At 41.9% G+C, this 13064-nt stretch overlaps 1 protein-coding gene across 12 annotated transcripts in view; it reads left to right on the top strand.

Annotated features, from left to right (window-relative positions):
• ST18 (ST18 C2H2C-type zinc finger transcription factor) overlaps positions 1-13064 on the top strand; it is a 214091-nt gene that overhangs the window by 136203 nt on the left and 64824 nt on the right. For all 12 annotated transcript variants that reach the window (XR_014010624.1, XR_014010625.1, XR_014010626.1 and 9 more), the window contains one exon: positions 3282-3312. Coding sequence is in view for 9 of the 12 variants with exons in the window: in XM_081204411.1 (XP_081060537.1) it covers positions 3282-3312 (31 nt within the window). In the remaining 3 variants the exon portion in view is untranslated. The remainder of the gene's footprint in view (positions 1-3281; positions 3313-13064) is intronic.

Here is a 13064-nt window from a genome sequence, read left to right as displayed (position 1 = left end):
TGCTTCCATCCCAAAACACTGCAATGTCCCTAATGTTTTTGTATTTATCTGTTCAAATGTACGATAAAAAAGTTAAACTTTCGGTTTTTCTCTCATTGGGTAAAGAACAGATGGCAATGTAATATTGAGATTAAAAGGCCCCTTAATGACCTAAACATCTGGAAAACATGATCGACTAGTCATACAACCCCTTAAGGAAAATAACTTTTTATTATAATTGGTAATGCTTTTTGTGACCCTTGATTGTGAGTGGGAAATGGGCATATGTAAAATAAAATAGAGATATTTTACCTCCAGTTGAAGCAGATTTTACTTATGAAGTTGTAGCTAAACTTAAATGACTAGATGTAATGCTAACAAGTCTAATTTGCCAGTGCAATTAATTAACCACATATGCCCTAAGGGTGTTTTTACACATGACTCTCTAAAGTGCCTTTGAAGTATCTATTTACTTATGCCCTGTATGAATGTTGCAAATGCAGTATAGATGAGTCCATTTTTAAATCAAGTGTACATCCTAAGCAAATAGTAGCAAAAAATGATTCAACCACTACTTGCGGAAATGCCCTATGAGCAGTACAGAGCTGGAAGAGAATGGGAAGCCAGCTACTCAGATAGCAGAGCCAGATCTGATCTCACAGGCATCCTTGTTATCTGTGTAGTTATGTGGGGGACCAGGAGAGGTTAAAACCAGCGATCTATGTAGACTGCAATGCACAGCCCATTGTTGTCTTGTTCCATGGACACTTGAGGGTCACATGGAAGGTCAAGTCAAGTCTGGTCACAGTAAGCAAGAGGAGGTCAAGTAAGCAAGGTTAGGTCAAGATAGGCAAATCAAGTCACATCAGGCCAAGTTAGGTCAGGGTAGACAAAGTCCCATTGGGGCAAACACTGTTATACAGAGAGCAGGCAAAACAGGACCATAACAGCTTCAAGGGAGCCCTGGCAGCTGAAACTATCCCCTACGAAGGTAACTATAGGTAAAAGTTATCTCAGTAGGCTGACAATATCTATAGTAAAGTTGTCTGTGCTTCTCTAGAAGGGGTGCCTGGGCTGTTAAATGCTATGATTTGCCCACATTCCAACTAGCCATGACTCCTCATAACGTTTTGGGCAAACAAAGAGAAACACTTTGACCATTTAAGACTGTTTAGAACTACTTCACACATTCTTATATGGAAAGCACTTGCCACATAGGAAGTAATGAATAGATAATCACAAAGCAAGTGTTCATTTCACTCTGTACAGTAATCCTTACACAAGGGATGATCACAACCTATATGTGGATGATGTACTAATTTATATACAGCGCTAATTACCATGTACAAATTTTGTTTCTCATTACCCATTATACCAAATCCTACAGTGAAGGCAGGCATGCTATAGCTGGAGCAACTCAGCCCATACTGCTTTCCTTCTAGCTTACTGTTGGGTTGTGAATCACAATCATGATATTGTAAAAAATAAATAAATGTGGGGGAGGGGTGTAGGGAAACATTCCTTACTGCATTTGTGGGACCTTACATATGTGTGGGTGTCACATAGAGGGGGTCAGATTTTAATGACCCAACCTTGTGAACTGAGGTGTCCACATTGTACCCATATTGCTGGGAGGGAGCTGATCATGTGGGTCTCAGCACCCCACACCTAGTGGGGTGCCAACTCCATGGCTGGAAGCTGTAATTCTGCTCACAAGATTGGGTCATTTAAATGTTACCCAAGATACACAGAAGCTGCTTGTAGCAAAGTGGCTTGCAGATGGTTATAGTGATGGGATCCTTAATTTGGGCTATTTTTCTGTGGCTAATACAATGTATTCAGCAATTCTATTTTTTTTTAAAAAAAATTATTGGCTGATTACTCACTGCACCAAAGGATAGCTGGAAGTCTTTATTCAAATAGGGAAAGAACTGCAGTTCAGTGGTAGAGCAGATGCTTTGCAAACAGAAGGTCCCAGGATCAGTCCCTGGATCTCCAGGTGTTTCTGGGAAAGACTTCTGTCTGATACCCTGGGGAGCAGCTTCTAGCATAGATAATAGTGAGTTAGATGTGCCAGTGGTCTGATTCAGTGTATAGATTGCTATCTTCCTAAATTACAAAACTGAAATAATCTATCTCTGAGATGTTTCAAAATAAATGTATCATAGTTAAAGGTGAGCCAAGATTTTGACACACCCTGAAGGATCAAAAACTTTCCTCCTGAAATACATAACTGTTCAAAATTTGTTTTAGCACAGAGCTGCTTTGCAGATGGCTGTTTTTCAGAGATTATTGAATCTGTTGCTTTTACTCCTATTACTCCTCCTGCCACCAGCCAAAAGCATTCAGATGTTGTATATATTCAACTGCAAGGGAATAAGGGATTTAAATCACCCAATCTCCCTTCACTGTCATAAAAAAAAAAAAATATCCATGGGCCTTTCAATAACAAAAGCCCGAAATGGTGAGGGCAAGATATAGATAGAAAGATAGATAGACATTATTTTAAGAGCCCACCCTGCCTTCCCCTGGCAGCATTTCTATATAGTTCAGTGAGATCAGGATCAATCCCCAAATGAAGTGAGTAATTGCAACAGCATAATGAAGTTACTGCTGCATATCTGAACATTGTAGTGAGCCTCCATTAGATCAAGTCTGCAGGGAGCTACTGACTAACTGGCTGGGTTTCATTTAGCAGTTTCTAATCAGAGTTAATGCACTGCCATACTTTCTTTAAACATTTAAAAGGTGATCTCTCTCATTTAGCAAGCTAGTTAAACATATTTAGGGCTTAAAATGCCTCTCTCTTGCACACACAGGCTTAATAGAGCAACAGGATTTCCCCAGAAGTGGGACAACGGATGTTGCCTGTGCAACATGAGTAATCTTTAGAACCACCTGTTGGCTGTTTCAATATGCTGCATAGCCTTGTGTGGGCAGGTATTTGTAAACACCAGCTTTCCTCATTCCCAAATCAAATTATCACTTAGGAAAAGAAAATGTTCTCACTGCACATCCAATTAAAAAAGAAGAAGGAAAGGTACAGTGGCTTTTTTTTTTCCCTGCTGAAGATCATCTTCCTTGTGTGCTGAGTTGTTTTGGGTTTTTGTTTTTTAACAGATAAGTAACCATGGGAATTGAACATCAACTTTAGCAGTTGCCATGAGCAGCAATAATCCTGTGGTTAGGGAGAAATAAAGAGTCACCTGTGTTCTCCCAGGTTCTCATCTCTCATCAGAAATAGGCAGGTGCACAGAAGTTTAAATGTAAACTGATGCAGTCTTCCCTTCTTTTACCAACAGCACACGTGGATTCGATAGCACAGGAGCTCAGGTAAGATTCACGAAGCTTCAGCTTTGTCACAAGAAGTGCTGTTATATCCCACATTTATTGCATCTCTTACAAACATAGCCAGGACAGATGGTGTGTTCACAGTAATTCAAGTTGTTGTTGTTTTTAAGTGCCTCTAGGCTTTCTAAGGTTCACCAGAAAAATATTGTAACCTATCAAGAGGTTCTTGTATGAGGAAAACTTCACAGAGGTCCAGGTTGGTCAATCTGTGGCCTTCCAGATTGCCAAAGCTGGGCAAGCGCTTACAAGACTTTGAGAAGGAGGCAGGCAGGCTCTCCCTTGACCCCTGTACTCTGTGTGTGGAAATTGGTTTTGCTGCCCTAAATCTGCCTCTGCTTTAGGTAGCACTGGCTGGGGGAGAAGGAATTTATTTAACCTTCAAGTTCTAGCCCAGATAGTTTCAGTGTATGTCTTGAGCTGGGTTTGAAGTTGACCTCTCATGTTTTCTTGACCTGTCCTCTGTTATTGTAAGTAGGCAGTTTTGTAAGTAGGCAGCTGAGCATTAAACTGTACACACACTCCAGTTCTGTTAACCAGATGGGCTGGACTACTCCTCTTCTGGTGGATGCCACTTTAAATTCTCTCTGATTGTTGTTATTTTATTATTAAAGATGCCCAGCAGAAGTTAGTGGGGAGAAATATCTCCAGTGGGGGGAGTAGGAGGGGAAGGAGTAGTGCCACAGACCTGGCCTACTTACAGCAGCATTACCACCGTAAACCAGGATAATGTGGAGAAAGGTCAGGGTGGTGGGAGCACCAGATTGGCTTTTCCAGTACCACCCTACCCCACCCCACTGCTGCAAATCAAAGTACGCAGCAAGCCTGCTCTACCAAGGAGACTCCCTCTGTGATCAGAGCCCCCAATGAGTGGACAGTGGTGGGACCAAGTAACAGGAATGTGTTGGAAGGCAGTGGAACTAGCATAAGTGTCCAGGTTCTCCCCTCATGAAATAGGAGAGGAATGAATGCCTATGCAGGGTGTGAAAAGTGTGAAGATCTCACCAGGATTTCATCATTTCAGAGTGTATTGGCCAAACCTTGCAGGGGTTTCTTATCAATAACTAAGTTGTTTCAAATGTTTGCTTATACTATTTGTGGTAAGGATATTCGTGTTTTGTGTAGAGCCACCTTTCTACAAGGGTATTATGATAATGATGAACATATTCATGGCAAGTGAGTAATGACAGGATTGAAGCCTATGAAGGCCCACAATGCTGATCCCATGGTGAAGAGTAGCAGCTGCCTATCACCCTTTCTACAATCAACTAAATAGAAGGAGTGAGGCAGCAGGCCAACAGCACTATCAGTCATGACGAAGGATGCCAATAGTCTTGCAGCAGTAGAATGAACATCTGGCCATACTCCATAGACTTTAGGGCATAGATCACCCTTCGGGGGAATATTTTATCTGAGACAACTGGTGCCTGGGTTCATAGCACAGGGGATTAAATACGTGCTGGTATCATTCTTCATTAATCTGCATTATATCATATTAATATGCGAGGGACCATCATGGTTATGAGACAAGGCCAGCTTGCCCATTCAGTGGAATCGAGTGATATATATTTTTCCGAACTCTACCACTTCAGATTGCAGGTAGTTGGGGAGGATTAAATGATTCAAAATTCCCTATGGGGGTGGGGGTGGGAATGTTCTGTACATACAAAATTAGCATGTTAGGTAGAAACAAAAACTGAACTCCTTCCCCTCAGGTGGTGGTTTTAGGAAATGGGTGCATGATTTTATTATTTATTTCTTTACCACTTGATTGTAATAAAACCTCTAAACAGTTTACAAGAAATATTTAAATTATCAATAACAATTAAAAACATTTTAAAATTATTGAAATCAACAGTAAAAATATTCAGACACATCAACATCTACATACCTCGATAGGCTTGCCTAAAGGAAAATGGTTTAAGCAGGCACTGGCAAGAGCTGAGCCAAGATACTTGCCTAATTTTGGAGGTTTCACCACTGGATCATGTTGCTGTGGTTCAGGGAAAGACAAGTGCTTATTTTGAATGCCACCTATTTGGGCCAAGCAACTGGTGACATGAAATACCAAACCCCATTCGCCACCTGAGAAGTGGGAGGTGGAGATGAGTGGATCTGTCAATTTTTATTTCTCTCTATTATTTTTATAATCTTAATCTCAGTTCTCTACATTTCCACATCAGTTTGTTTTTTTAAAAAAGTCCTCATAAATATTCACGAGTGTTGTTTATGAAATATTCACGAGTGTTGTTTATGAATTTCTCCTAAATATATTTTTGTCTAATATACACATTTTTGTAAAGCAATTTCCCTATTCTAATGCGTTTTTTGCTATGCTGTTTTCCCTAATCAGTGCAATTTTATGGACACTTTACCCCAGTATATGAATTTTTGTACACATTGTTTAACTGTGGAACAGCATTGCATAGTTCACAGAACTGCAAATTTCAAGGATGGCTGTGTTTATGTATTCTTTGGAAAATGCTAATTTGGTAGGTTCGCCTTTAAATGTCAACTGAATCAAATTTATCCCCCATCTCTAGTGAGAGGTGAATTGGGAGGAGGCAGTTATCGCTGCCTTAAAGCATTCCAGCAATGGTGCCAACTGTGAGGGCAGCTGATGTGTTGAATGTGGCTATGAGATCAGACAAGTACCCCAAGTAGCATTGAGTGAACTTTCCTAGCTTGATTTGGAGGTGTCCCCCCCAAAAAAAACACCCCAGTTCCATTTCACACTCCTGATAATCAATGGGGAAATGATGGGGTGTCCCTCAGCCTGTATGGTCTCACTGGAGGAATTCAGTCTTCAGCCCTCAAAGCACAAGGAATCTTGAAACATAGTCCCCCCCAAGTGAACATTACAAGCTGGAAAATGTCACATTCTGAGCTGGGTTATTACAGTTTGGCAAATCCGCTCCACTTCCCAGTGGGGAGGAGTTGTGGTGGACCAGGTGGCCACCCACTCCCGTACAGGGATGAGGAACGAAGTCCCGCGTCACCTGGAGGTTCCCAGCCACGTCATTCACCAGCCAGCCAATCTGCTGGCTGGGAGGGGTGCGGCCAGGCCCCATTTAAACTGAGGTGCGAGCCGGAGAGCTTCCTCTTGGCTCACTTCCTCGATCTCTTTGCACAGTTCCTTGGCTTCACTCTGCGGACTCTTTTCTCAGCTTTCTGCTGCAGCATTGGTTGATCTTATGATGGGGGAGGGGAGGTATGGCCATCACCTGCCCCTCCAAGCTTAAGGGTATTCCGTTAAAGGAATCCGGGGGTTTGGATCTGGTCCAAAGCCCGGGGCGGGGCTAGGGCCATGCCACGACCCCGTCGGGAACCCAGGGGAGCTTGAGTCGGTTTGCATCAACGGGGCTCCTCCTACAGGTGGTTGACCCTTACTGGACTCCCTGCATGACAGGCAGGAGTCAGATATAGTCTGGTCAATTCCAGTGCCTAAGCCAATACTGCTCACATTCTGTAGCCAATAAAGTTGTAGCCTAAATTTGCCCAATAACATTAACCTAATATCTGTGTCCTTATGTCTTATTCATCAACGAGGGGGTGGTCTCGGGGTCTCGACTTGCAACACAATGGCTTTTCACATTTTTGGAGTTGTCACAGGGGGCATTTTAAAGCAGTAAACAGTGTGGTAAATTACATACTTTGGTATTTTACCCTGAAGTTATGTCAGTACAGAGCACTGGTATTTCTAATGAGGCTACTCTACATTGCATGCCATTCATGATGTTAATAAAGGATTTATGCTAAAATTCACCTGTCCTTATTACTATATCCTGTATGTCAACCATTCATATCATCATTAATTAAATCAGTTATAAATTTAAACCATTACTGTAATAAACTTTATAGGCCTGCAGTCTTTTGGGATCCTCCCTTGTTTCTTTCTTGTCCATCTTTTAAATCTTTCCTTAATTAGCTATATCTAAAAGCCAGGGATACAGTTTTGATAACATCTAGTAATTCTAATAGCCTTATCTAGTAAAGTGACAATTTGATGACACCCTTTTCTGTTACTGCTAGTAGATAGGAGTTCTGATCTGCAGGATTTTCTGACATGCAGGTTAAGGCACACATGACATGGTAGCCACTTGCCTGCACTGATGGTGTACCACTACCTTGAGCAAATATGATTGTGTAAGAGGTGGTGGGATCCTCTGAGCACATTGGGTGTTAGTTTGTACATGGGATGTTGGCTGGGTCATGATTAAACTCCAAGTGGGGAAGTTCTATGTTCAGTATCACTGAACATAGGTTTACTGCAATGGTAGGTCACCATCCATTCCAACTATGGTTGCCATCCATTCATAAATAAATGACCAGGGTTCCACCTTCTGGATTCTTTCCAGAGATTCAGAGGTCTGTACCTCTGAGGCCTCACCTCAGAGTTTTTAATTTAAAAATATGGTCATGGTTTGTTAAGGCTTTGCACATGCCCACACATATATAGTACCTAGACCAACCAAGTAAGTGGGAAGTCTGGATAAATGCAGTCTTAGTTCAGTGCAAATAGAGAGTGAAACAGAATTTATGAAACGAGTAAATCATCTTATTTGTTTATGTATGCAGGAATTGAAGACCAAAGCCAGGCTGTACGCATGCAATGCAGGCCGAGTCCTTCAGGCCCACAGAGCTTTGGAGCTTCATCTGCATAACAAAAGACAGAGAGGATTCTAAAACCCTCCAATAACACTGTTAGTAGCTGGCAGGCAGCCAATCCATGCTGAGATAGGGCCAGTGTTGTGATTCGCTAATTGCAGCATTAAGGCGACCTATCACAGGCGGTGTGTGTGTTTTGCCTGGGCTGGCTTAAGGTATATATCATAGAATCATAGAGTTGGAATAGACCACAAGGGCCATCGAGTACAACCCCCTGCCAGGCAGGAAACACCATCAGAGCACTCCTGACATATGGTTGTCAAGCCTCTGCTTAAAGACCTCCAAAGTAGGAGACTCCACCACACTCCTTGGCAGCAAATTCCACTGTCGAACAGCTCTTACTGTCAGGAAGTTCTTCCAAATGTTTAGGTGGAATCTTCTTTCTTGTAGTTTGGATCCATTGCTCCGTGTCCGCTTCTCTGGAGCAGCAGAAAACAACCTTTCTCCCTCCTCTATATGACATCCTTTTATAGATTTGAACATAACTATCATATCACCCCTTAACCTCCTCTTCTCCAGGCTAAACATGCCCAGCTTCCTTAGCCGTTCCTCATAAGGCATCGTTTCCAGGCCTTTGACCATTTTGGTTGCCCTCCTCTGGACACGTTCCAGTTTGTCAGTGTCCTTCTTGAACTGTGGTGCCCAGAACTGGACACAGGACTCCAGGTGAAGTCTGACCAGAGCAGAATACAGTGGCACTATTACTTCCCTTGATCTAGATGCTATACTCCTATTGATGCAGCCCAGAATTGCATTGGCTTTTTTAGCTGCCGCGTCACACTGTTGGCTCATGTCAAGTTTGTGGTCAAGCAAGACTCCTAGATCCTTTTCACATGTACTGCTCTCAAGCCAGGTGTCCCCCATCTTGTATTTGTGCCTCTCATTTTTTTTGCCCAAGTGCAATACTTTACATTTCTCCCTGTTAAAGTTCATCTTGTTTGTTTTGGCCCAGTTCTCTAATCTGTCAAGGTCGTTTTGAAGTGTGATCCTGTCCTCTGGGGTGTTAGCCACCCCTCCCAGTTTGGTGTCATCTGCAAATTTGATCAGGATGCCCTTGAGTCCATCATCCAAGTCGTTGATAAAGATGTTGAATAAGACCGGGCCCAGGCAAGTGCTCCTGTTTGTCCTTCTTCTTCTTCTTGTTCCAATAAATCCTTTTTGAGCTGAATCTTGGTCTTGGGTCATGCCTGAACCCACCTACACTTCACTTTTTAGCTAACTTGCATTGCAAAACAAAGGAATCAATAATTTTGAAGTTAACTTTGATGCAGCCAAGACAACAGTGTGCAATTTAATGTACAGTGCTGCCTTTGGGTTTTTTTGTTGTAATAAAATAAGCAGCACCTCATTAGTACAGAATTATCACCAGATTGTAAAAATAGGTTCCAGACATTTTATTTAAAAATTTAATGAATGTTCTTGAGCTATTTTCATAGTAAAATGCCAAACACCCAAAAACCTGGAACAATAAACTAGTAAATACCATTGCCTTGTCCAAAATAATCTCATTGCCCCCCACACCCAAGAAATTACTAGCCCCGGGCCTTCAAGAAGGATAAATGCTCAAATCTCAATAGTCCTCGTGGTATATTATAACTTTTCAGTTGGCTTTTTTTAAAAAAAATGGCAGGCTTGTTTTAAAAAGCAGTGACGCAGTTCCTATAGCACCTTGTTTTCAGTGCAGTCTTTAGAATATTGTGGTAGACGTGCCCTATTGAATTCAATGAAACTTACTCTCAGGTAAGTGGGGTTAGGATTGCAGCCTAAGGCTTCTTAGCAAACAGTGTGCATTTGTTGTTTGTCCAAAGAGGTTTCATCCCCCCACCATGTTTCACAATGAACTCAACGCACGCATAGATTTCATTATAGCTGCATGCCTTCTCCTGGGTTATTACCAACTTCCTATCATTCTGGCCTTTTTACATGCTTCTTTTTATTTCCTCAGTCATTTCACAGTCGAATCGTTCCTTTTGGTCAGGTGGCCTATAACATTAGTTTACTGTCTGAAACATCTCCAGCCTCAAAGCATAATGACTCAACAGCATTACGCATTCCTCCCCAGCCTCCTCTTAGAAGGACTAATAAATTCTCTTTTCCCAACAAGGCTATACCACCTCCCCTGCTTTCTATGGTATTTATTTTATTTTATTTTATTTTATTTATTTTATTTTAAAAGAAGCTGCCCCTTTGATATTGAAATTCCAGCCTGATTCCAATTACATCATAATATATTTTCTTCTAAGTTATTATATATACCCCTCGTCCTAGCATCATCTCACTTTCTTCTTCGCCAAGCCTTTCATTTGTATGTTTGCACACTTTAATAACCTTCAGGCTGCTATTTTGCCCTAAAATTAGTCTTAATCAATTCTGATTTCCCTCTTTTATCTTCATTGCCATCCAACGCTTTATATGTACTCCTTTCATCTCTGTTTGGTCAGCGTGCTTGCCCTGACGTCATACAAGAGTAGATTAAGCTAAACTCCTCCTCAGGACTTCAGTTGGGATGGAGAGAGCATTATTCTTGCTGAGTAGTAGCCTTTCTTCCATCTTGACTACCCCTCCTCCAAATCATGTTGTATAGCTCTATTGTACCATAACTAGCCAAACCACTACCTCTATTGCAGGTGTGTGTGGGGGGGGGTGGTACTCAGTGGACAACATAAGCTAAAGTAATAGGTGCAAGCCTTGAAGAGGAATTAGTTCTATGTTGCTGGGGATAGTAAATGGATGAATATCAATATTAAAAGATAAAACATAAATACTAGCATTAAACATAGTATTATTAGTAGTAGTAGTACCCTGAGGCTGATTAGTTGACTGACCTAGCAAGAATGATGAGGGACTAATAAAGAGCTCTGGAGGCTTTCAGGCCTGAGATTTCCAAGTCCTAAACCATTGGGTAAGTAGCCAATCAATACATATTAGTGCTTGCCGACGCGTAACATTATAAATTTGGTGCTGGTCTTTTCTTTGACAACATCCCAAGAATTGTTTGTCAACCCAATTCATGGTATACTCATCAGACTACCATTCTGATAACTTTATATGCCTTCAGTGTATTAGGCTCAAGAGCAATGGGTAGTGGGGATGGCGCCACAGATTTGACCACCTGGCATCAGTATCACTGCCACATACTTGGCTGGTGATGGAGCAGGGCAGCACTGAGGAAGGACATCTTGGACACACCAGCAGAGAGAATCTGGTGCTTCTGCCTGAATTGGCCTGACTTCACCTTGTACCTCCGCACTAGTTGCTCCTGAATAGCCTACATGGTTTGATGACATATTAAAGCTCCCTGTATCTAATTTAGCCTATATCTACACGCATTCTTAGCTTAAGTACTTTTATATCCGAGCAAATTCTATTCAGGTCAAACTCTATTCACTGGTGACTCAAAAGGATTTCAGTGTAATTATCTCTCACCTAAAAAATTAGGCTGGCACTAGAGAAAGACGTGTCCCACTCCATTGTGAGGATTCATGTGTTTGTACAACCAGTGCTTTATTTAAGATGATAAAAATATGAGGTGCCAGTACTCGTATATTGAGAAAAGTGCAGCAAAGAAGAAGTGCTGGTACTCTGTACCAGGGGGGAGGAAGAAGAAGAAGAAGAGGAGTTTGGATTTGATATCCCGCCTTTCATTCCCTTTAAGGAGTCTCAAAGCGGCTAACATTCTCCTTTCCCTTCCTCCCCCACAACAAACACTCTGTGAGGTGAGTGGGGCTGAGAGACTTCAAAGAAGTGTGACTGGCCCAAGGTCACCCAGCAGCTGCATGTGGAGGAGCGGAGACTCGAACCCGGTTCTTCAGATTACAAGACTACTGCTCTTAACCACTACACCACACTGGGAGTACTTTCACACAAAAAAGCTATGGGTGCCAAACATCTTGGCATCTTCAAGTCACTGGTTTTAGTTTTTAACCTCCTTGGGGTTCATTTCATTGCCGAGCAAAAATGTCTCCTGTGTCCAAAAAGTTGACTTGTACCACTATTTCATTAGAAGTCTGCTCATATCAGAAATTGTGAGAATGAGTTATATTCACTCTTGATTCATAAAAAAAATCCATCCATTTTATGACTCTGATTCACCAATAACCTTGACAGCTGAACCAGTGTTCCATGACAACAAGCAGACCATTGATAAATAGCAACAAAACTATTAGAGGTTGAATTTATGAGATGAGTAATAGGGATGCTAAATTATAGGCTTACCGTTTGACAAACTACAGCTTGACATATATTTGCAAATGCATGTGTATGCATCTCAAAGAGAGAAAAACTTTTCTAACCTCATGACCCCTTGGCACATTGTACAGAAACCATCCAACTGCTTTCCATGGGATTGTGTTTTACAGTTCATCCCCCTCTCCTCCCAGTTCATAATTTCAGGACTAAAGAATTTTCTAAGAATAGTTAAAATGAGGCTTTGGTTTATATTTGTTTTTGAAATAATGACCAAAACGTATCATGGGGGGAGGGGAGAGAGAGATTGTAACCAGTATCAGCATTTTGAACTTAGCCAGTGCAATTCTTTCAGCAACAGCATAGCATGATGGTGATATCCTGCCCCAGTGAGCAGTAGAGCTGCTGCATTTTGCACTAGCTGCAAGGTCAAGGGCAGTCTCAGGACAGCTCCATATAAAGCACATTGCAATAATTCAGTCTGGTGGTTAGCAGTGCATGGACAACTATTTCAGTGGTCAGGATATCCCAGTCCAGAAATGGCCAAATTTGTTTTACCAGCCAAAGCTAGTAAAAGGTTATCCTAACCACTGAGGTCACCTGGGCCTCTAGTGACAGAGATTAATCTAGGAACACCCCCAGACTGTGAACCTGCTCTTTCAGTGGGAGTATGACCTTTTCCAAAGCCGGCAATTGCCCAATTATCTAGATTCTGCAACCACTCACCTATGGCACCTCTGTCTTGCCAAGATTAAGACTCAGTTGGCCCTCATCCAGCCTACCACTGAGTCCAGGCTCTAGTCCAGGCCTTGAACAGCCTCTCCTGATTTAGATGTTACAAAGAAATGGAGCTGGGTAGTATCAGCATACTGATACCTTGCCCC

Source organism: Podarcis bocagei (genome assembly GCF_964188305.1).
Source record: "Podarcis bocagei genome assembly, chromosome: 8".
In the NCBI taxonomy this organism is placed as follows: domain Eukaryota; kingdom Metazoa; phylum Chordata; class Lepidosauria; order Squamata; family Lacertidae; genus Podarcis; species Podarcis bocagei.
Note: the sequence above shows the minus strand (reverse complement) of the source record. Positions and strands in the feature narration are given on the sequence as shown.